Source organism: Phyllopteryx taeniolatus, chromosome 3, assembly GCF_024500385.1.
Source record: "Phyllopteryx taeniolatus isolate TA_2022b chromosome 3, UOR_Ptae_1.2, whole genome shotgun sequence".
In the NCBI taxonomy this organism is placed as follows: Eukaryota; Metazoa; Chordata; class Actinopteri; order Syngnathiformes; family Syngnathidae; genus Phyllopteryx; species Phyllopteryx taeniolatus.
The window spans coordinates 8,514,356-8,539,420 of NC_084504.1; the positions used below are offsets into that span (position 1 = coordinate 8,514,356).

The window sequence follows — 25,065 nt, forward strand, 5'->3', positions numbered from 1 at the left end:
CTGCGCATGCACAATTGTAGAGTTGCCGCTGTAGCCAATCATATGTATCACCTAACTGTCTCCCCTCTCCGCGGAACAAAGTGTCCGATGAAGAACTGCATGAATTGTTCATGGCAGTCTGCGACCGCAGCATATGAATTGGATAAAATTATGCAAGATTCCTTCAACGCATTGTGGCAGATGATTGACGAGAGCTAGCGGTAACTAGCAGCTAAGCTAACTTGCTGGCTTAGTAGAAGCAGATGTTCCCAGCCAGCCAACCAGTGTGGATTACTGCATTTTACAGCACCGAGACGGCGCAAATAGACCACGGCTATGATACGGTGAGGGATCCTGGTTCAAGTAAGCCATTTTAAATGGAAAAGAAGCGTTTTTGCACCGTTGCTCACGCCGGCCAAAATGCGTAAGCTATCTTTTATTGTGTTGTGACAAAATGCGCGACCCTGAAAAACTGAGACCAGGGCTTAACCAGGGGGCTATAGATAGTTTTCAAATAATCAAATTGGATTTTTCATTTGTTGGACAATGACGTCTTGCTTTCGGAATAGTACAATTGTGATTCACTATTAATTCGTAACTGTCAACACGAATAGCGATTGGGGATTTAGACGGTGAGTCCGAGCTCTTTTTCAAACCCTAACCCTGGCTTGAAACCACACTTTAAAAACCAAATTGTGGGGCTTAAAACCCCTACTTTTAAACCCTAATACTGACTTTGAAGCCTACTTTGAAACATTAATCCTCGTTTAAAGCCCTTACTTAGACTTGAAACCCTAACCCTGGCTTGAAACCCTAATTTACAACCTTAACCCTTTTTTAAAACCCTAAGCCAGACTTAGTTGAAACCCTAATTACCTGACTTCGAAACCCTCAGCCTGGCTTCAAACCCTACTTTGAAACCCTAACTCTAGCTTCAAACCCTAATTTGAAACCTTAACCCTTATTTAAAACCCTTATTCAGGCTTAAAACCACTGTATTTCTCTGTTGAAATCAAGTAAATAACAGTAACACTTTGTTTCCGGAGGGACTCTTGTTGGCTCCTGCTTCCGTGTGAAGAACAAAGATCCTTAAGGTGTGTGTTTGTGTGCCTGCATTTGTGCGTGTGTCCCTGTAGGCCTTCCTGACCTGCAGAAGGTGGTGGTGATTCCCTACGCTTGCGACAAACACCACATTGACCTCTCCAAGATCCCCAGCAGGCAAGCTCTCACACACACACACACACACACACATACACAAATAATAGCAATTCTCGATGCAAATTTTTATTCATTGACATTTTGCATTATAGCTGTATGTTAGCAATAAGATAGCAGATTTTGCTTTGATGAAATTATATGGTTGGGTTGAACATTTTGGTGTTTAAATATACAATGTTTAAGTCTCTTCTGTTGTATGGCCCGTTTGTATGTGTTGTTGCGCCGTGTGTGTCAAGTAGCAGTAGTTTGAAAGTTTAGAATTACTGTGACATCTATTTACCAATTTGGTTGTACTTTTTGGTGTTTAAAAATGATCTTTTGTTGTATGCTCTTGGTTGTTGCTGCTCCATGTTTAGGTTTAGAATTACTGTGACATCTACAGGTACCTCTAAAAAAAATTTGATATCGGGAATCGTTCAGGAAAAGTTTATTCATTGTCAGTCATTTCAGAAAGTCAAACAGTTATTTTATATACAGTAGATTCATTACACATACCTGTAGAGTGGAATATTTGAAGCTTTTATTTATATATATATATATATATATATATGCGCACGCCACCACAAGCCGGTGAGTGAGAAAAATGCCGACTCCTAACCGGTCTGCGGTGCAAAGAAGGTTGGGGAACACTGTCTTAGAACATCAAATAAGACCAATCAAAAAAGGATGTTTGAAACAGAAATTTGTATGTTGATTTTTATGCACTCAGTACTTGGTTGGTCATCCTTTGGCATGAATTACTGGATCAATGCGCCATGGCATGGAGGCAATCAACCTGTGGCACTGTGTAGATGTAATGGAAGCCTAGGTTGCTTTGGTATCTACCTTCAGGTCATCTGCATTGTTGGGTCTGGTGTTTCTCATCTTCCTCTTGACAAAACCCGTAGATTTTCTATGAGGTTCAGGTCAGGGGTGTTTTCTGGCCAATCAAACACAGTAATACCATGGTCATTGAACCAGCTCGAATTTGAGTCGACCAAATGAGTCGACCAAATGAAACAGAAGAGTGGCGAAGCAGTGTTTCGACACCTGGTTCAAACATGCGGAAAATCCTGTGATCACTGCGAACGAGGCCTCGAACATCACAGCAGTGTCGAACTGGGTGGGGGTGTCTGTAGCTCATTCAAAACCCTTTCAAATGTGTCAGAATAACTCACCAACTGGAGGCTTTTTTGAGAGATTTAAATTGTTTTTGGTATAGTACATCACAATCATTCAACAAACAAGCCAGGGAGGAAGAAAAATATTTACATTACAAACATTTCTATAGTTATACACACAGTGAGATGCTGTAGCTACATAATCACATCGGCGGTGAGTAGTGCTGGGATTGAACGTAAACTTGTGACCTCGATGCCTAAAAAGGGTGCTGGCCGACAGACCTGCAGCCCAGGGTGCCGAGCGGTAGTGCACTCAGCTCTCAATCTGTCATGACTGAAGGTGGCGGCGCGTGTTCAAGTCCATATGTGGCTGGACCGCGTGGGACCACGAAGAAAAGTTGTATACATGATTTTTTGGGTTTATATCTTAAATATAGCAAAAATACTTCTTTGATGTTGTGTGCACCAACGATTTTATAAAAACAACAATTGCTCATCATCATCCATTTGTCTCAGATACAGTTGCCATTGATAATAACAGTCAATATCCCTGCTTCACAAGCATTTTACCCCCACGTTACCTTGCAAAAGGCCTATGAGGTCATATAACTCAAAAGAATGGGTAAAAAGCTATGGATGAATGTAGTAAAAGTGCTTTACAAATACATTTGATGATGGTATGAAAAATGCAAATTTGCCCTTCTTATCTGTAGACACCCATCACATCAGAATCAGATACAATTTGATTCGGATTCTGATTATCTGTAGACACCTATTATGAGACATCACATTATATCCCTGCTGGGGACTCCCTCTTCTGTTGGGGGACTTCAACACACACCTGAGCAGCGACAGTGAGACCTGGAAGGGCGTGATTGGGAAATGAACCCCCCACACCCCCACCCACCAATCAGAGCACGAGCAGTGTTCTGTTATTGGGCTTCTGTGCTCGTGAAAATGGATGGATGTTTTACATTTCATTTTTACAGTGGGCTTCAATTGGGAGTGAGAAGTAACTTGAATCAAGCATGCTTGGCTTCTCATTTGGCGAACTGTGCGAGCTAGTCTTCTTTTTTTCCCTTGAAAGTGATGTCATATGACGGTCTCCCATTACTTGACAGCGTAAGAGTGAAAAGAGGCACTAAGGAATACTTTAAAAAGTGTCTTTTATAAGCTTAACTCATTCACTGCCAGTCCTCCATGTTAACATGGATATTTGAATTCAATGGCAGTGATTAAGTGTGTTTTTTAATAATCACTCAACTGTGTATATAGTATCTATAATGTGTTAATATTTTACCGCCCAGTGTGTTTATCGACGACTTTCTGGCGTCCGGTCGTGGTGATGGTGATCAGCTCCCCCAGCTGGAGTTTGAGCAGCTGCCGTTTAGCCACCCGCTTTTCATCATGTACTCGTCAGGAACCACAGGAGCTCCCAAGTGTATGGTCCACTCAGCTGGGGTAAGAACGCCTTTAAACTCTGGCTTAATACCCTAATTTGAAACCCTAACCATGGCTTCAAACCCTGGTTTGAAAGCTTAATCATAACTTCCAACCATACTTTAAAACCCTAACCCTGGCTTCATGGTGTTGGACCTTCCAAGTGTAATTCTTGGTGGAAATATTTCATGTCGTTGGCTGATTCACCGCTAGGTGGCAGCAGAGCTCCATCAACACACTGTAGGAGGCTTGAATGAGGGACATAGTAGCTTGGCCTAGCCATATATATTCGCTCATAGTAAAACAGTAACCCCTATTTTAAACTGTAACACTTTTTTGAAACCCTAGTTTGATTGACTAACACCATAAAATTGGTATGTTGTAAACACAAAACGGTATAATGTGGCCACAAGTTAGTATGTTGTGGGCACAAATTAGTATGCCGTGTGCTTATACATATTTTGTGGCCATAAATCACAATTCTGTGAATACAAAATAGTATATTGTGGCAATACATTAGTATTTTGTGGCAACAAATGAATGATATTAAACCTACAAGTTAGTGTTTCATGCGTACATGCCTATTTTGTGGCCACAATTTAGTATATTGTGTGGACGTTATATGTAGTGTACATATATTGTGGCGACAAAAAAAAAGTATTGTGTGGGTCTTTGCAGTTTTGAGGGTGAAGCCCCACAAACATCCGGTGGTTTCCCCCCTTGACCTGAGGCCCGTTTTCCTCTTAGTGGCTCTTCTCATTAGACTTTTTTTCCCCTCATCCCTTTCACTGGTTTTTCCCGCACTCTCCCCATCAATTTGTGTCCTGCTCACCCCCGTTTCACTCCCCAACACGGCCCATAATTGGACAGTAACGCTAACGTGAAAACATTTGGGTGTCCCCCAATTACGGCGTGGCGGCAGTGGGTTGGTGTTTTTTCCGCCTGTGTTATGGCTCTTAATATAATAACTGTCAGGAGAAAAAAACGAATGGACGCAGATGAAACGCGCGGCGGCCGTGCTGATGTCCAGTGGTGATGGCTTGCGACTACAGGAGGAGGTGGGGGGAAGATACTGTCGACATGTTTTTGGGGGACGGGGGAGATGATGAAAAGCACTGAGCGTGGCATGGTGCTGGATTCAGGGGGGAAAGATGCTAGTAGAGAGCGCCAAAAGGCTGGGTACAAACCGTGCATGAATGAAAAGGGATGAAGAGCCCAGTGACTAAATCGGGACGAAAAGCTACTTTGACACCGTACTTTGAAGCCCTAACCCTGATTTGAAACCCTACTATACAATCCTAACTAGAGTTGCAACAATTAATTAATTAATTGACAACTATTTTGATAATCGAGTAATCGTTTGGAGATCTAGTTTAACTTAAAATTGTCTTTCAGCCTTTCAACAGTAAATATTTTCAGATTCAGAGTTCTCCATGAAAGCAGGCTTGTTATATTTGTCCATCCATTTTCCATAGCGCTTCTCCCCACGCGGGTCGCGGGGGGGGCTGGAGCCTATCCCAGCTATCTTCGGGCGAGAGGCAGGGTACACCCTGAACTGGTCGCCAGCCAATCGCAGGGCACAGATAAACAAACAACCATTTGCACTTACATACACACCTACGGGCAATTCAGAGTCTTCAATTAACCTGACATGCATGTTTTTGGGATGTGGGAGGAAACCGGAGGACCTGGAGAAAACCCATACAGGCACGGGGAGAACATGCAAACTCCACACAGGCGAGGCTGGGATTTGAACCCAGGTCCTCAGAACTGTGAGGCAGATGTGCTAACCAGTCGACCACCGTGCCGCCTGCTTATCTTTGTGTTTAATCAAAACAAGAAATTTGCAAACATCTGATCTTTGGAAAAGAATGATCAACATTTTTGCCTATTTTTGACATGTTACTGACCAAACCAGTCACTGAATCTTAATCAATTTGTTTGTGCATTTTCGACACTGTTAATTTGAAATAATGTCCTCTTTTTTAACAAAAGGATGAAAATAAAATGTTTTTTAATCCAATTCATCGACTATTCGAAAAAGAATTGAGATTAATCAATTATTAAATTGTTAGTAGGAGCCCTAATCCTTACCCTAATCTATAAACCCTAACCCGTGTTTTAAATCATTATTTTAAACCTTACTCAGACTTGAAACCGTAACTTGGAGAACTTTACCCTGTCTTGAAACCCTATGAAACACTAACCCTAATTTGAAACCCTAACTCAGGTTTGCAACCCTAGTTTGAAACCCTATTTTGAAGCAGAGCCCTGGCTTGAAACCATAATTTGAAGCCCTAAATTGAAACCCTAACCCTGGCTTTAAAGCCCAATTTAAAACCTTAACCAGATTTGGAACGCTACTTTGAAACTCTAAACCTGGCTTGAAATCCTACTTTGATACCGTAACTCTGATTTAATACTCTAATTTGAAACCTTAGGTCAATCTTGAAAAGCTACTTTGAAACCATAAACCTGTCTTGAAACCCTAATTATGAAGCAGTATTTGAAACACTAACCGTGGTGTTTGTATCTCCATGTGTTTGTGTGTATGTTTAGGGCACATTAATCCAGCACCTTAAAGAACATGTTCTCCACGGCAACATGAGCAGCAGCGATGTCATCATTTACTACACCACTGTGGGTTGCCACGATGACTGTGCATTTTTGAAATATTGTCATTTTTAACACTTTAATGCAGTACGTATGTGTTTATGTGTGTGCGTGTGATCTCAGACGGGTTGGATGATGTGGAACTGGCTAGTTTCGTCTCTGGCTGTGGGCGCTTCGGTGGTCCTGTATGACGGGTCGCCCCTCATGCCCACGCCCGATGTCCTCTGGAACCTGACCGAGACTCTGGGGTGAGTAATCCAATCAGATGTAACTAGAGGGCTTTTCACCATGATGTCACACGCACTTCTGGGTGGCAGACACCGTCGCGATCAACGATGGCACCACTAGTAAACATATTGCACATGTCACGTTGCAAAGGCAGAGCCTGAGAAAACAGGATGAAGGCTTGCATGATGATTTGGGCTTTAGTTGTTTGAATGTGTGAAGTGTCAGTAGCAAAAATGATGTTACATGCATAATTTACATTTCCACATGTAAATTGCTTCAAACATAGACATGGTAGTTGACCCTGGCTTGAAAACTTGGGCTTGAGACCAAATTTTTAAACCTTAATTTGCAACATTAACCCTGGCTTGAAACCCAAATTCAAAATTCTAACTTCAAATCCTAAACCTAATTTGAAACACTACTTTGAAACCCTAACCCAGGCTTGAAAACGTAAACTAGATTTGAGACCATAATTTGAAACCTTAATCCAGGTCTGAAACCCTAATTTGAAACCCTTACTGTTGTTTGAAACCCTGATTCAGGGGTGTCAAACAAATTTTTGTCCCGGGCCACATTGCGGTTACAATTTCCCTCAGAGGGTCTTTATGACTGCGAAACCATAAAAATGTTTAATCACCTCATCATATTATTACATGTACACAGAAACCCTAACCTTGGCTTGAAACTGTATTATGAAATCTGAACCCTAATTTGAAAGTCTTGTTTGAAGCCCTAACCCTCCTAATTTGAAATTGCAAACCCTAATCTCAAACACTAACCCTTACTATAAACCCTAACCCAAACTTGTAACTGTAACCCTAACCCTCATGAAACCCTAATTTGAAACCCTAACCCTGATTTGAAACCCTAATCCTTGTTTGAAACCCAAATCCTGTCTTAAAAACTGACATTGAAACGCTAAAATGAAGCCTTAACCCAGCCTTGAAAGCCTTAACTTGAAATACTACTTCGTAAACCTAACGCTGCTTGAAACACAAATCTGAAAGCCTAACCCTGTCTTGAAACCCTACTTTAAAACCCTGAATGTTTGTATGTTTCCTTTTATTTCAAGGTGAATAATGCATGAATCCTAATGCCAGAATTAAGGCACACTCAATAGATCCAATTTGGCACCTCCAACTGAGAAAAAAAACGTGACCATTTCATCTTCGTGACAGTGACGACATAAAAAGACAGTAAAGACGGCGAGAACGACAATCAGCGCAAGACTTCATGAGGCCCGTTGGTGCAGCTCTGATAAGGCAGCTGATCCCTAACTCGGCGCTTTGTTTGTTTACCTTGAATTGCCGCTTAAAGGGCGTTCTTAATCTCATCTGCTCCACTGGAGCCTCTCGGCACTCCTGTACACAGGTGGAAAAAGTACTCACTCACACTCTGTACTTAATTACAAGTACAGATACTTGTGTGGGGAAAAACTGTTAATCAACATTTCAGTTTCCGGATTTTTCTTGGGCATGGTTAAATGACGGTCTTTAGCATCTGGCATGAGTTGCCCCGCGCCTACTACAGTATGTGAGAACTTGAGCTAAGCCTAATCATAGCACCTCGTCCCTCTTCAGTGGCGAGAGAGTCCTCCACAGCACTCTCGCCGTGGGGGACAGGTGTCGCCGTGGCGGCTCAGAGCGCTTTCTCACTGGGCACGGGACCCATCCACCTTGGTCCTCCTGAGCGGGTCGGACATGTTTAGGACCTGCCACTCGAACAGAATATGTATATGTATGCTATAATTCCTAGTTTATATTTCCTAGTTTTTATATCGGTAAATTAATATTTTTTTCCCATCAAAAGCCCTTTCTAAGTCTTGTTTTTGTTGTTTTGTAGATCGATGTGTCACAAAATGTAAAAATATTAGCGTCAGTCACTTTTCTGCTTGACCTATTTTTTTTAGAAAAAGCTTGTTTTGTCTACTTTTTGGCCAGAAACCGGTGTTTTGGGTGAAGCAAACTTTTTTTTCCTCTGGTAATAGAAGAGTCTACTCTTTCTTTTGGTAGGTTCGGTGCTTATTTTCACATACCACACAATTCTGTAGGTCTTGAAAGATTAATCAAAATGATTTGAAAACACCTGGCAATTTGCAGAACTCTGCTTTGCAAACAGTTAATTCTCCATGGTTCACATTCCTCCATGTTGTTGCTGTCCTTATTTTTCTCCCACGTTATTAGACTGCAAGATATCAAACAATAAAGATATCAACCACAATCTACTGTACCTCTCTGTATTTTCGTCTCTTTTTGCGTTGTTGAAAAAAAGTAGCAATCCCATTTTAACAAAGTAAGGAGTAGAAAGTACAGATACCAGTTTACAAGGGTTGGAAGTAAAAGTAAAACCTCAAAAGAAAAATAAATATGCAAGTACATACAGATACCTGAAAAATCTACTTGAGTTCAGTAACAAAGTATTTGCACTTTGTCCCACTCAGAGGAGTTGGGGTATGCTGTGGTGGAGCTGTTTAAATATGACGTGAAGCGTGACTGGGACGTGTTCACTGGACCGTTGGGTGGAGATAGAAGAAGAGAAAACAAAAACCCAATTGGGGTCATCGACTTTGTCACCAAGCAAACAATAAAAAGTCAAAGATAATGCTGCTCGCTCTTGTGTAATGTCTCCGCCGATCAACCGCAGCAGCTTCAATCGCTATGGTAACCACTAATGTCAATCCCCCCCAAACAGGAATGTGGACACGGAGTGATGGGATTGACTCTGTAGGTTCAAATCAATCCATTTTCATCTGAGCTGTTGATGGGGTGAGAGTGCACAGGTAGCCACAATTTACATTACAAAATGAAATACCGTAGACATGAACACAATCTGTTCATGGACGCTGGATTAACCAGCCATTTTTCAGGCGTTTCCATCCTGGGGAAAATTGGTTCATTCGGTCAGGGTGATTCCCATAAATTGGTTCTGTAGAGCTTCGAGGAATTATTTGAAAATTCAGCTCCCAAAGCCATTTTTGCTTGGCTTCATGAAATTTGGTAGTCTTGTCTATTTACGAGTAGACCCACAAAAGTCTCAAGAGGTAATGCAAGAAAACACAAAGAGAAGCCTAGCATTTTAGTTAATAGCGGCCATTTGACAATAATTGTGGCCATTTCAAAGTGTCCCTTAAATTATTTGAAAATTCAGCTCCTGAAGCCAGTTTTAATTTACTTCATGAACTTCAGTAGGGGCGACACAGTGGACGACTGGTGAGAGCGTCTGCCTCACAGTTCTGAAGAGCGGGGTTCAATCCCCGGTCCCGCCTGTGTGGAGTTTGCATGTTCTCCCCGTGCCTGCGTGGGTTTTTTTCCGGGCACTCCGGTTTCCTCCCACATCCCAAAAACATGCGTGGTAGGTTGAGTGAAGACTCTAAATTGCCCGTAGGTGTGAATGTGAGTGCGAATGGTTGTTTGTTTGTATGGGCCCTGTGATTGGCTGGCAACCAGTTCAGGGTGTACCCCGCCTCCTGCCCTATGATTGCTGGGATAGGCTCCAGCACGCCCGCGACCCTAGTGAGGAGAAGAGGCTCAGAAAATGGATTGATGGATAGAACTTCAGTAGGCATGTCTATCATGAGAAGATCCACAAAAAAGTCTCAAGAAGCAATGCCTGAAAATGCTCAGGAAGTCAGCTATTTTAGTTCTAAGTGACCATTTGAGAGTTGTTTTGGACATTTCAAAGGGTCGTTAGAATTGTTTGAAAATTCAGCTCCCAAAGCTAGTTTTGCTTGGCTACTTGACATTTGACAGGCATGTCTATCATGAGTAGTAAAGTTAGTTTTGGAGTGGCCTCGTCAAAGTCGGCCTTGAATCCGATTGAAATGCTGTGGCATGACCTTAAAAAGACCATCCGTGCTCGAAAACCCTCCTCTGTTTCTGAATTAAAACAATTCTGCAGGGAAGAGTGGGCCAACATATCTCCACAGAGACGTGAAAGATTAGGGTTATTGCCAGTTATATAAAACACCTGATTTCAGTTGTTGCTGCTAAGGATGGCCCAACCAGTTATTAGATTTAGGGGGTAATTACTTTTTCAAACAGTGCTAGATAGCTTTGAATAGTTTGTTTTTCTTTAATGAATAAATTCACCATTTCAAAACTGCATTTTATGTTTACTTGGGTTATCTTTCTGATATTTATATATGTTTGATGATCTTAAACATTCAAGTGGAGAAAGTATGCAAAAAAATAAGAATTTTAGAAGGGGGCAAATACTTTTCACGGCTCTGTACTAGACAGATGGAGCACACTAAATTGCAGAGCATGGTGGGCAAGTTTGACGACTTGCCATAAAGCAGACCAAACGTGTCGCGTGTGGCGAAGACCCCTGCCTAAAGATTGCGATATGTTTTTGTAGAAGATCTTTACCCTGTTCAGAGATTACCATCAACCTGTGCGGCAAAAATGCAACTCCAAGTCCAGTAACTGTAAATGCCAATTACAGGACGTAATAAGGCGAGTGGACAAGTGGAATTCCAAATCAAAAGCCGGAAACCTAACTGTGAGTTTAAGACTCTCTGAGGCTCTGACAGATTTAGCCCCAATTAAACGCTCCAAACTCCCTTTGCAGGAAGAGGGTGTAAAAAAAAAAAAGTTCTTGTCAGCCTCTCCCACAGGGCTTGCCCCCTGTTGCGGCACGGCGATGTGGGAAATATGTCTGCACCCTAATTGGTTAAAAAAAAAAAAAAAACCTTTCTCCCGTGTTAAAAGCTCCTATCTGTCTTAATGACATGGCGGCAACTTCTCTCCGGGGTCATTTATGCCAAAAAGTACACACACCTCCACCCTACCTCGTTAAAGTTCTGTCATTACAATAATCAATTAAAGTAGCAGCAGGTTTTTTTGAAACAAGCTAAAAAAGAGAAAAAAAAAGTGGAATTTGAGATTGTCTATTTTTGATGCTCTGAAGTGCTAACCAATCGATAAACATCTAAAATGATTAAAAAACTTTTTGTCATTCAAAGACAAACTCCTTCGAGAGTTTTTGAAAATTCAGCCCCTTCAGCTCGTTTCACTTAGCAACTGAAATCAGTCGGCATGTCTATCATGCGCAGACCCCCGAAAAAGTCTCAAGTAGTCATGCCTGAAATGACACTAGATTTCAGCCACCTTGATTTGAAGTAGCCATTTACCTAACCTGGCATTAACTGAAGGTGTGTTTGAAAATTAAGCCCCCGGTTTAATTTAGCAATTTTGATTGGCATGTCTATCGTGAGTAGCTCCACAAAAAAAGTTACAAGTTTTTTTTTTTTTTGAGACAACACATGGGATGTCTGCCATTTTGGATTGTAGCAGTCATTTAGGCTTACTTTTTCACCATTACCAGGGGTCCTTCAAAGACTAACTCCTTCTCGGGGGTTTTGAAAAATCAGCCCCTGAAGACGGTTCTACTGAGCAACATGAAATTTAAAAGACATGTCTAGCATAAGTAGACCCTCAAAAAAAGTCCCAAGAAGCTATGTCCGAAAACGCACATAAAGGCAGCCATCGTGATTTGAAGTGATGATCTTAGTCTCATTTTGACTGTTAACAGGGGTCCTTAAAAGTCCTCCTCGAGATTTTGTCAGGCAGCTTCTAAAATTTTAACCACGTATTCTAGACAGATAGACGATGATAAACCGTGAAAATTTGGAAAAGGCTCCTCTGAGGATTGGGACGGTAACAGAATCGACAACTTTCAAAAGCAGTAAAAAAAGAAAAAAAAGTAGAATTCGAGCATGATTGTCCTGTTTGAATCTTACCATAAGTGTTAAGGAAACTGATAAAAATCTAAGATGATTAAAAAAAGACCAGAGGTATATATTTTTTTTGTCTTAAATTTTAGTGTCAGGCGGCCCGTTGGGCGACTGGTTCGCACGTCTGCCTCACAGTTCTGGGGACCGGGGTTCAAATCCTGGCCCTGCCTGTGTGGAGTTTGCATGTCCTCTCCGTGCCTGGGTGGATTTTCTCCGGGCACTCCGGTTTCCTCCCACATCCCCAAAACATGCGTGGTAGATGGATTGAATACTCTAAATTGCCCGCAACCCGAGTGAGGATAAGCGGTACAGAAAATGGATGGATGGAAATGTTAGTGTCGATCAAAGTATAAAGTTTAAAAGCAGAAGTGTGATGTTCCTTTAAATGGGTGATATGAGCAACATCAATGTCAGCTTAAACACCTCATTTGCTGATTTTATTTCTGCTAGTTTATGTGAAGTTCACATTTGTGAGATTTAAAGAGATGAAATGGCAGGGAGCTCGGGGAAAAGATGAACATGAACATTCATATTTACAGATTTTATTTTGTTACGTACTGTAATTTCTTGTGTATAATATGATGTCAAGTGTATGCACCCCCACAATCGACCCCAAAAATTAGGAAAACCCTCCGACCTAAGTATAATACACACCACCGATTTGCTGCTAACCATGTATTATCCGTATTTTATTAAGTTTTTCAAATACATATTCTGCTCTGTGTCCTTGTGCTGAGGTAAGTCAGATTTAAAAAAAAAAAAAAAAATTCCAAACGTTTGAGTCGCCTCCTTGCCATTTGTACTCATGTTCTCATATTCGCAAATAACAAAGACGGTGAACAATTCAAATCAATTCTGTGTACTTGTGTGTATTGTATGTCTTGTATTGTCTCATCTTATTTTTTCTGAAAGCAGCTGAAATAAGCATTTAACACGTCACCATTTTCCTCACTAAATATACTTCCAAAGGTGCTATCAGTATCAGAATCATCTTTATTTGCCAAGTATGTCCAAAAAACACAAGGAATTTGTCTTCGGTAGTTGGAGCCGCTCTAGTACGACAACAGACAGTCAATTAACAGAGAACACTTTTGAGACATAAAGACATTGACAAAAAAAAAACAGTCACTGAGCAATAAAGGGTTGCTAGTTGCTAGTTATCTATTAATGGCGGTACATTATTTTTTTTTTTGACAATTGTGCAAAAAGATGGAGTCTTCTAGCACTATTGACCTGAAAATTTCACCAGAGGTTGGGAAGAACCCAAATAATCCATACATACAAAGAAAGTAGAACAAATAAGATCAGAAATTAAGGTGTGTGTAAAAATGTGAAATGACACAGGGAAAAAGTATTGAACACATGAAGAAAGGGAGGTGCAAAAAGGCATGAAAATCCAAGATAACACCTAAACTCTATCAATAATCAAACAGCAATCCAGCCCCTTGTCAGTGCATATGAATATCAGCTGGTTCAGTCCTAATTGATGGCCTAGAAAAAGGTCTCATTGCCAAGGTGTGAGTCAAGACTTATCTCATAATGGGTAAGAGCGGAGAGTTGTCTCAAGACCATCGCAAACTAATAGTTGCAAAACATAACAATGGCATTGGTTACAGGCGCATGTCTAAGCTTCTGAAATTCCAGTGAGCATGGTTGGGGAAATAATACATAAGTGGAAAGCCAATCATACCACCATAAATTTGCCTCAATCAGGTGCTCCTCGCAAGATTTCTAACAGAGGAGTGCAAAGAATAATCAGAGAGCCAAGCACCACCAGTGGAGAGCTTCAAAAAGACCTGGAATTAGCAGGTACTGTTGTCACATGGAAAACAGTGAGTAATGTACTCCGCCGCCATGGCCTGTATGCACGCTCAAAACGCAAGACCCCATTGCTGGAAAAAAAAAAAGCACGTTAAATCTCGTTTAAAGTTTGCTGAACAGCATTTGGACAAGACAGTTAAATACTGGGAGAATATAGTCTGGTCGGATGAAAGCAACATTTAACTGTTTGGATGCCATAATGCACACCACGTTTGGAGGAGAAATGGCACTACACATCACCCTAAAAACACCATACCAACAGTGAAGTTCGGAGCTGGGCACATGATGGTGTGGGGCTGCTTTTCAGCAAATTGTACTGGTAAACTTGAAGGATGAATGGGCAAATGTACCGAGACATTCTTGACAAAAATCTGCTGCCATCTATGAGGATGATGAAAATGAAACGAGGGTGGACAGGATAATGATCCAAAAACATACTGCCAAGGAAACTCTCAATTGGTTTCAAAGAAAAAAAAGAAAGCTGCTAGAATGGCCTTGCCAATTACCTGACTTGAATCCAATCAAAAATCCCTGGAAAGAACTGAAACTTAAGGTCCATTTAAAAAAAAAAGCCCATAGAACCTTCAAGATTTGAAGACTGCTTGTGTGGAGGAATGGGCCAAAGTCACACCAGAGCAATGCATACGACTAGTTTCTCCATACATGAGGCGTCTTGAAGCTGTCATTGCAAACAAAGGCTTTTGTATTAAATAAATACCGGTTGGCGCGTTCAATATTTTCCCCCTGTCATTTAACATGATAACACACAACGAAATTTCATGTCAATAGCACCTTTGGAAATACATTTAATGAGAAAAATGGTGACGTGTCAAATACTTATTCCAGCCGCTGTGTGTGTGTGTGTGTGTATATGTATATGTATATATATATATATGGCTTGGCTACCAAGTCTGAAGTCAAGCCAAGTCTTTCTTAAGTATTTGCCAAGCAAGTCATAAAACTGGCAACGCAAGTTGACTCGAGTCCCCCATCTCTGCTACAGAGTTCTGTGACATTTGGTATCATAGGTGGAATGCTTCGAGTTGGTGTTTACGCTACATGATGTAGCGTGTATTGGTTTTGATATTAAATGTAATTAATTTGGGAAAAGATACGAAGGAAGGTAAACACCTGCGTTCACTTCCGGCTTAGTCCAATTTACGTTTTTACCGTTAAAATCAAACTAATTTTGTCTCGTGGAGGGCACCACGTCACTTTTTATATGTATAAAATTTAGGGAAAGTGAGGAGAATCCTTTTTATCAGTTTCATAATCTGAAGGTTGCTACATTTTATGAAATACGAGTTCTAGATGATAGAGGCTTACTTAAACTCAAAACACACACAAAACACAACCAAGAGTGGAATTTTATAGAATATTTAATGAAATCTATGGGTGATCTGTTCCTATTCAAAGACAAATGGTCCGGTGAAAACATCTGGGGTCCTTTGATGTTTGGGAGTTCAGATTTCTAGGGTAGATGTTAATTAGTTTAGGGTCCACTTGAAGTACGCCAGGTGTCCTCTTAGTGGTGGTCTCACAGCACGGCCGCTTGGGAGAAACCAGTTTATCAAGTCGTGGGGGAGTCACTGTGGCGCCTCAGGTTGCGGGGTGCATGTCAGCTACAATGACTAATGTTAAAAAGCATCACTTATCTGTGATCTAAATAATATTTTGTCTTTTGTGTCTTCTTATTTTTCAGCATCAGCATCTTCGGCACTGGAGCCAAGTGGCTGTCTGTACTGCAGGAGAGGAACCTTCAACCCGGTCAGCAACGCACGCACGCACGCACACACAGTGATACCTTGAGATAAAAGCTTAATTTGTTTCGTGATCACACTCGTAACTCAAAACACTTTAATGCTCTTTTCCCATTGAAATGAATGGAAATGCCATTAATCTGTTCCAGGCTTCCCCCCAAAAACCAACAAAAATTGGTGTAAGGAATCGCTCCCTCTCTTTCAGCCAGTTGCTAAGACAAACTAGCCCTTTCACATGACCAGAGCTCAAGGCAGCTCTCTTTTTTGTCACTATGTGACCTGCAAATGAGAACAGCCTCTCACATGGAACAGAAGTGTCAGGGCTCATCAGATACTTGCGAGCTAGGACAGACAGATGTTGACGAGTCCCTGCTCGACTGGACCACCACTGGAGTGGGCAGTCTGTTTCGCTGATGGTTGAGTCTGCTCTGTACAAATTCAGGGCCCTGCTACACAGGGCTTCTTCGTCCGAATCAGAGTCTGAAGAAACTGAAGCGTGAAAGAAGGCTATTTTTCTTTGCTGGCTCATGTGTAGTGGTATCCTTACATGGTTCCTGTAATAGGGCCTCAAGGCTGGGCCAAACTTCTGCTTGCTCTCCCTTGCAAGACATTTTAAATCCTTAAAGCATGGGTCAATCACAGTGTTGGGATAAGTCCTTTGTCAAGGCAGTCTTGAATTTCACAGTGTAGAGTAATCATCGGAGACCTCCATGGTGCGGTACAGGTGGCGGAGAGCAGGTAAAACCACCGAACATGAGACATACTGTATGTCTCACCTCCAAGGAGTTCAGTCACAAATCTGCAGTAGATAATTCAGGAAAGTAATTATTTATCTACAAAATAAATGTCAAACATAGAGCTTTTTAAAGAAACACTAAATGCAATTATGAATTGTCAAGGACAGGACTTTTGAGACTAGATTGTGCTTTTGTTTATCTAAAGCAGCAAAAACAGCTTCTTGATTCTTCAGTAGACGAGAGATCCTTTCCAGCGTTGAATTCCAGATTGTGGCTACATCCTACATGAGTGGCTCATTTTCTTTCCCCAGTCTTTTTTATGTCTTTGGTGTTTGCATGTCTGCTTGTAATGTTGTTGAAATATTGCAAGCATTTTTTTGTTACCAATCACCCTTTTAAAAGAAATGTTGTAATAGTTGAAAACATGTTTATATAGGCTTCTGATTTCAAAACTAGTTATCCATCAATTTGTAGTGTACATATAAATATATGAGGCAATAATTCATTTATATGGGTTCACAGTCATAACGGCCCTCAGAGGGAAATCATGACTACATGTAGTCCGTGACTAAAATGAGTTTGACACCCCTGAAATAAACAGTTAACTTTCCCTTTAGTGTCCCAGTTGTGGTTGTGTTGCAAACGCCGGTCTACCAGCGGCTTGCTGCGTCGTGAGCGGCGTAGCGGGTGTTACCACAACAGTGAAAATTATTCGAGTCCAGAACAAAACTCCCATGTCCATTGTATGGAACGATAACCCGTCCCACTCTACCTCTGATTGGCTCGCACCTGGAATTCATACTTTCGATTCGCTGTGTGTGGAAGCTCTTCACTAGCACACACACACACATGTGTGCGCACACTCACACACACACACACACACACACACACACACACACATAAAGATGATTCTGATTCTGATCAGCTTGATGTTCCTGTGACTAAAGTTGCACATACAGTTTTGTTCAAAAATGTAAGCTTCACGGACTGTAGCCAATCTCCCTGGATGTGGCCGCAGGAGGTCAATTGATGACAAATTGAAGTGATGGACCATATGAATGGTAACAAAAGATCCCAGAACAACCTCCAAAGAAATTAAAAGAGAACTCCAAGGTCAAGGTACATCAGTTTCAGATTGTACCATCCGTCGTCATTTGATGGGAAACGACAGAGAAGAACACCACTGTTGAAAATAAATCACAAAAAAGCGAGACTAGAATTTGTCAAGTTGCATTTTAACAAGCCACAAAGCTTCTGGGAGAATGTCCTATGGTCAGATGAGACAAAACTGGAACTTTTTGTCGAAACACATGAGCTCTATTTTCACAGACGCAAAAATGAAGTATACTAAGAAAAGAACACCATCCCTACTGTGAAACATGGAGGAGGCTCGGTTATGTTCTCTGGCTACTTTGCTGCATTTGGCACAGGGTGTCTTGAATCTATGCAGGGTACAATGAAATCTCAAGACTACAGAGAAATGTGATACACTTTATCAGAAAGATTGGTCTCAGTCACAGGTCATGGTCTTGCAACAGCATAATGACCCAAAGCACACAGCTAAAAACACCCAAGAAGCGCTAAGAGCAATACTATTTTGAAGTTGCCTTCTATGAGCCCTGATCTAAATCAGATTGAACATCTTTGGAAGAGCTGAAACATGCCGTCTGGAAAAAGCACCCCTTAAACCTGTGACATGAGCAGTTAGCTCATGAAGAGTGGGCCAAAATACCTGGTGCAGAAGTCTCCTTGAAAGTTTCAAAAATCGTTTGATTGCGGTGATTGCCTCAAAAGGTTGTGCAACAAAATAAGTTAAGGGTACCATAATTTTTGTGCAGGCCTGTTTCATGTTTTTTTTTTAATAATTCTGTTGAATTACAGTTCAAAAGCAATGTCTGATTTACATGGGTTAATTTTAATACAATTTGTATTTATTATTACTTTTGTCACATTCAAGTTATTTCTGTGACCACTGTAGGTTTTTCATTAATTAACAGAGGGGTACCAACAATTTTGTCCAAGTGTGAACACTAGTACACAGACACATAGCAGTTCAAAACAGTCCACAGTGAGCCAGTGCCAGTAAATTTGCGCTTTAACAATAAGAGCAGATGGACACAATAACGATGATGATGATGGCAACGATCGGCTTTGAGTGCTAACGTCCTTTCGGCCATTTAGGCGGCAAAAGCAACAGTTTGCCGTGCTAGACACTAAATCACGGGCATAAAAGATCCTGTTATGCTCGTTCAAACGAGTCACCGGGAGCGCCGGCTAATTGGTTTTAGTATTGCGACTCTCCAGAGATAGAAAATGGGCCCGCGCTCGTAATCGGAGCAGTGTCAGTGCTTATTAGCCGTCCCGCTAATCTTATTACCCTTTTTCACTCCCGACTGCCACAAAGGCCGACGCGTACTTCTCGTTCTCCGCTAACAGCCGGATCGTTGCCCTTGTTTTGGCCGGAAACATTAGCATAAATGCAGCAAATCGGTTACATAAATTTTGGGAGGCGTAATGATTCACTGGTGCCTCTTAACACAGGCGTTTTAAGTTGTGGTTGATTAAAACAGAGGAACACATTTAAGATCCTTTTGAATCATTTAAAGTTTTGGTGTCAGAAGTGGGACGGTTAGCCGTGTGTGGGAAAGCAGTATTAAGAGATCTGCAGAACATGTCAACAAGCCTGGCTCTTGATAGACCCAGGTTGGAATCTGTGTTGTGACAGTTTGTGTCAGGAGTGGAATAAAATGTGTTGAATTACAAGCATATATAGCTTAGACAAAGGATCCAGAGTGTGACAGAACATGTTGTCACTACAGTTGTGTACTACTCCTCAGAGTTCTATCACAAATGGTGTAATGAAATCGGAGTTTCTTTCCTAGTGTGCGTAGTTGAAAGGATCCTGCAATGGATCCTGTGTGGGACAGTGGAAGTGAGTTGAAGAAGAAGTTGTCAGAAGTGAGATAGTTAGCTGTGAGGAAAAGCAGTATGTCTCCCATGTCAAAGAGCCAGGCTTCTCAGTTGGCCCAGGTTGGAATCCAGGTTGTGAGTACCACTCCACAGATGTGTGACAGTGACAGTTGGTGTTAGAAGTGGGATCAAATGCATCTGTGGTGATGTATAACGATGATTTGCCTGAAAGCGACGACAAACCTTTTATGAGTCTCATAATCTAAAGGTTTATGAAATACGAGTTCTAGATGATAGAGGCTTACTTAAACTCACAACACAACCAAGTTTGGAATTTTACAAAATATTTAATGAAATCTATGAAGGATCTATAGGGAAATACAGAGGCTAACTACCGGAAGAAAATAACCCTTATACTGGTAAAAGAAAGAAAGACAGGCACACCAAAAGGGAAATAGAACATTGTGTGTTGTTGCGAGGCTAAAAATGAGCGTGAATAGGTTGCAGCGTGTCGAGCTAGTACAAAGTTGGAATTTGTGTGGAGATAGTATTTTACCCCAAACTATAAGGCACTATTCTTGTACAGTCTGGCAACCACTGCTGTGTTACTCACGAAGGTGTGTAATTATTGGAATTTTTGCTGATTTATTGAAAAAGAAAAACTGAAATATCACACAGCCGTAAGTATTCAGACCCTTTGCTGTGACACTCCTATATTTAACTCGGGTGCTGTCCATTTCTTCTGATCGTCCTCCAAATGGTTCCACACCTTCATTGGAGTCCAGCTGTGTTTGATTACATTGATTGGACTTGATTAGGCCACACCCCTGTCCATATAAGACCTTACAGCTCACAGTGCATGTCAGAGCAAATGAGAATCATGAGGTCAAAGGAACTGCCTGAATCAGAATCAGAATCATCTTTATTTGCCAAGTATGTCCAAAAAACAGAAGGAATTTGTCTCCGGTAGTTGGAGCCGCTCTAGTACGACAACAGACAGTCAATTGACAGAGAACACTTTTGAGACATAAAGACATTGACGACAAAAAAAAAAAAATAGTCACTGAGCAGTAAAGGGTTGCTAGTTATCTGGTAATGCCGGTACATTTTTTTTTTTTGACAATTGTGCAAAAAGATGCAGAGTCCTCTAGCACCTAGAGCAGTTCGAATGACTAATATTGCAATAGTCCGGTGCAATGACCATTGTGCAAAGGGTGCCGAGACTTCAAGGAGTGTATGCGGTTTAATGTGACGAGTAGTGCGATAATCTGGGACAATGTTGGTTGTGCAAATGTTGCAGATACTCCTCAATCAGTGCGCAAATGGAGCAGATGCTACTCTGACACGAGTGGCCAGTATTGGTGAACAACAGATATGCAAATAGTGCAGCGTGGCGAGACAACTACAGTGAGTGCACGAGTAATGTATAATTGGCCCCACAGAAATGTGACAACGAACTCAAGTAAAAACATTTCCAGCATGTTGTAATGGAATTGTAGGTTAGGTGTTTAAGAAGAGGGAAGAAGCTGTTGGAATGTCTGCTAGTTCTAGTTTGCATTGATCGGTAGCGCCTACCTGAGGGAAGGAGCTGGAAGAGCCGGTGGCCGGGATGCGGAGGGTCCGAGAGGGTTTTGCATGCTCTTGTCTTAGTTCTGGCAGCGTGCAAGTCCTCAAGGGTAGGTAGGTGGATACCGACAATCCTTTCAGCAGTTTTGATTGTCCGTTGCAGTCGGAGTTTGTCCTTTTTTGTAGCAGCACCAAACCAGACTGTGATGGAAGAACACAGGACTGATTCGATGACCGCTGTGTAGAACTGCCTCAGCAGCTCTGGTGGCAGGCCGTGCTTTCTCAGAAGCCACAGGAAGTACATCCTCTGCTGGGCCTTTTTGAGGACGGAGTTGATGTTGGTCGCCCACTTCAGGTCCTGAGAGACTGTAATTCCCAGGAACTTGAAGGTCTCGACGGTTGACACAAGGCAGCTGGACAACGCTGAAGAGCTCAGAGACAGAATTGTGGCAAGGCACAGACCTGGCCAAAGTTACAAAAACATTTCTGCTGCACTTAAGATTCCTTAGAGCACAGGGGCCTCCATAATCCTGAAATGGAAGACGTTTGGGGTGATCAGAACCCTTCCTAGAGCTGGCCCTCCGGCCAAACTGAGCAATTGGGGGAGAAGAGCCTTGGTGAGAGAGGTAAAGAAGAACCCAAACATCACTGTGGCTGAGCTCCAGAGATGCAGTCGGAAGATGGGAGAAGGTTCTAGAAAGTCAACCATCACTGCAGCCCTCCACCAGTCGGGGCTCTATGGCAGAGTGGCCCGACGGAAGCATCTCTTCAGTGTAAGACACATACAGTCCCAACAGTGAAGCATGGTGGTGGCAGCATCATGCTGTGGCGGTGTTTTTCAGCTGCAGGGACAGGTAGACTGGTTGCAATCGAAGAAAAGATGAATGCGGCCAAGTCCAGGGATTTCCTGGACGAAAAACTTCTCCAGAGTGCTGCGTCTTTTGTGTATGTAGAAAAAGTGTTAACTTTTGTGTAAAAGTTTTAGATCTTTGAGTCCAGCTCACGAAAAATGGGAGCAAAAACAAAGGTTTTGCCTTTATATATATATATATATATTTTTGTTTTGTTTTGTTTTGTTTTGTTCAGTTCAGTGTCTATATATCCATTTCCATCCATTTTCCGTACCGCTTATCCTCACTAAGGTCGCGGGCAGGCTGGCGGATATCCCAGCTGACTCTGAGCGAGAGGCGGAGTACCCTGAGCTAGTTTCCAGCCAATGGCAGGGCAACCATCCATTCGCACTCACATTCACACCTATGGGCAATTTAGAGTCTTCAATTAACCTACCAAGCATGTTTTTGGGATGTGGAAGGAAACTGGAGTACCTGAAGAAAACCCACACAGGCACGGGGAGAACATTCAAGCTCCACACAGGCGAGGCCGGATTTGAACCTGATGTATGTTCTTTTTTTAATGCATTCTCGGCAGATCTTTAAAATCAAAGCTTTGGACTTGAGTGCAACAAAATATGATTGGGACATCCCTAGTTTGAAGCAGTGAATGCTTGGAACTATAAAACCAGTCAGGATATGATATTTTTGTGGACAATGTGATTGTCATAAGCTGCTAATAAGATGTTAGCTGTATTAGCCAGTTAAAAATAACTAAGCACACGTTTACTCATAGCAAGTGCACTACATGTGAGTTAAGATAACATCACGGTGGGTGACGCTGTGGACCCAATATGAGGTCAATATACAAATTTTTCCCCCCCTTCTCTGGTAATTGTTTGTGCTATTCTTTTGTTTGGATATCAATGTGTTAATGTAGTAGTAACTGACAACTTGAAACAAGATAACACAGTTGGTAATTTATTTTAGGTTGATTATAAATTGTTTTACACATTGAGTAAAAGCTCTGTACGTTTATTTATTTATTTATTTTTTCATGAAATTATTTCCTCTGACACCCCTGATGATCATTCTTGGAACAGCTCCATGATTGGGAATCACTGGTTTATACTACAGTTCATATCCAAATTTAGAAATAAGACATTTTGCAATTGGCATGAAGTATGAACGTTTTTTTAAATGATTTCATTTGTTAATGAAAAAAATCACAACTTCAGTTACTTGGCCCTGTGTGAAAAAGTAATGCCCCCCTAAACCTAATAGTGGAGCACAGAGTCCAAAAGCAAACATGGTGAAGCAGCATTTAGCTATTATGCTGCACAGAAATGGAATAATTTGCCAACAGAAGTGACATCAGCCCCAAGTGTGAATGTTTCTAAGTCCAGGATAAAAAATCTTTTTTCTCATGCTTTTTAGAGCATTTCCACTTTTAAATGATATATCTTGCACTGTACGCTGTTTTAATTGTACTTTATCTTTTTCCTCTTTGTTTTAAATGTTTATAAGCTGTTTTTTTCTTTGTTTTTAAATGCTTTTAATCATGTAAAGCACATTAAGTTAACTTGTGTATGAAATCCACGGTATAAATAAATTTGCTTTGCTTTGCTTTTGCTTCAACCTAATAACTCGTTGTGCCATCCTCATCAGCAGCAACTGAAATAAACTGTTCTATAACTGGCAATGAGTCTTTCACATCTCTGTGGAGATATTTTGGCCCACTTTTCCTTGCAGAATTGTTTGAATTCAGCAAAAATGTGGGTTTACAAGCATTAACGGCCTTTTTAAGGTCATGCCACTGCATTTCATTCGGATTCAAGTCTGGACTTTAACTAGGCCTCTCCAATATCTTCATTTTGCTTTTTTAAGCCATTCAGAAGTTGATTTGCTGGTGTGTTTTATATCGTTATCCTGCTGCAGGGCCCAAGTGCGCTTCAGCTTGAGGTCACAAACTGATGGCTGAACATTCTCCTTCAGGATTTTCTGTTAAGGAGAAGAATTCATGATTCCATCGATCACAGCAAGTTGTCCAGGTCCTGAAGGAGAAAAGCAGCCCAAGACCATCATATTACCACCACCATGTTTGACTGTTTGTATGACGTTCTTTTTCTGAAATGATGTGCTACATTTACGCCAGAAGTAAGGAGACACACTTTTCAAAAAGCTCAACTTTCATCTCGACAGTCCATGTAATATTCTCCCAAAAGGCTTGGGAATTATTCAGATGTTTTTTTTTGCAAAAGTAAGCTGAGCCTTTATGTTCTTTTTGGTCAGCAGTGGTTTTCGTCTTGGAACTATGCCATTGATGCCATTTTTGCTCAGTCTCTTCCTTATTGTTGTGTCATTAACACAAATTTAACTGAGACAAGGGAGGCCTGCAGTTCTTAAGAAGTTGTTGTGAGTTTCTTTGTGGCCTCCTGGATTACTCATTGCTGTTCTCTTGGGGTGATCTTTGTAGGCCGGCCACTTCAGGGAAGGTTCACCACTTCCATGTTTTCTCCATGTGAGGATAATGGCTCTCCCTATGGTTTGCTGGAATCCTAAAGCTTTAGAAATAGTTTTTGTGACCCTTTTCAGACTGATGTCAATTACTTTATTTCTCGACTGTTCTGGAATTTCTTTGAATTGTGTCATTTCATTTTTCGTTTAAAAAAAATCTTTTTTAGATTCTGTTTCAGTGATTTCTTGATTGAACAGGTCTGGAGGTAATCAAGCTTGGGCGTCATCAGTGAAAATTAATCAAAAATTCTGATTAGCCACAATTAATTCATGATTTAACAAGGGTGTAATTACTTTTTCACACACAACTCAGAATATTTTTAGTCCTTAATAAATGAAATCACAATTTAAAAACAGTTGTGTTATATTTGTCTGATATTTACATTTGTCTAATGACATGCTGTGGCAACCGGGACAAGCCGAAATTGGGTCACTCATATCACAATTCACAACTCTATACATATTTACTAGAGGTGATACTCAATATAAAAAAAATCTAATTAATTGGAGGCTTTAATAGTAATCTCGATTAATCACATTTTAATTGTGTAACAATATTTGTCCTAAAAAGCAACATGGTTTAATTTAAATGGAATTAAGTGGACGACTGAA

At 41.2% G+C, this 25,065-nt stretch overlaps 1 protein-coding gene across 1 annotated transcript in view; it reads left to right on the forward strand.

Moving 5' to 3' along the window:
- The window catches only part of aacs (acetoacetyl-CoA synthetase), a 66,543-nt gene that overhangs the window by 18,162 nt on the left and 23,316 nt on the right, over positions 1-25,065 (forward strand). The window contains 5 exon segments of the mRNA XM_061766862.1: positions 1,116-1,197; positions 3,605-3,758; positions 6,297-6,377; positions 6,474-6,598; positions 15,836-15,900. Coding sequence (XP_061622846.1) covers positions 1,116-1,197; positions 3,605-3,758; positions 6,297-6,377; positions 6,474-6,598; positions 15,836-15,900 — 507 coding nt within the window.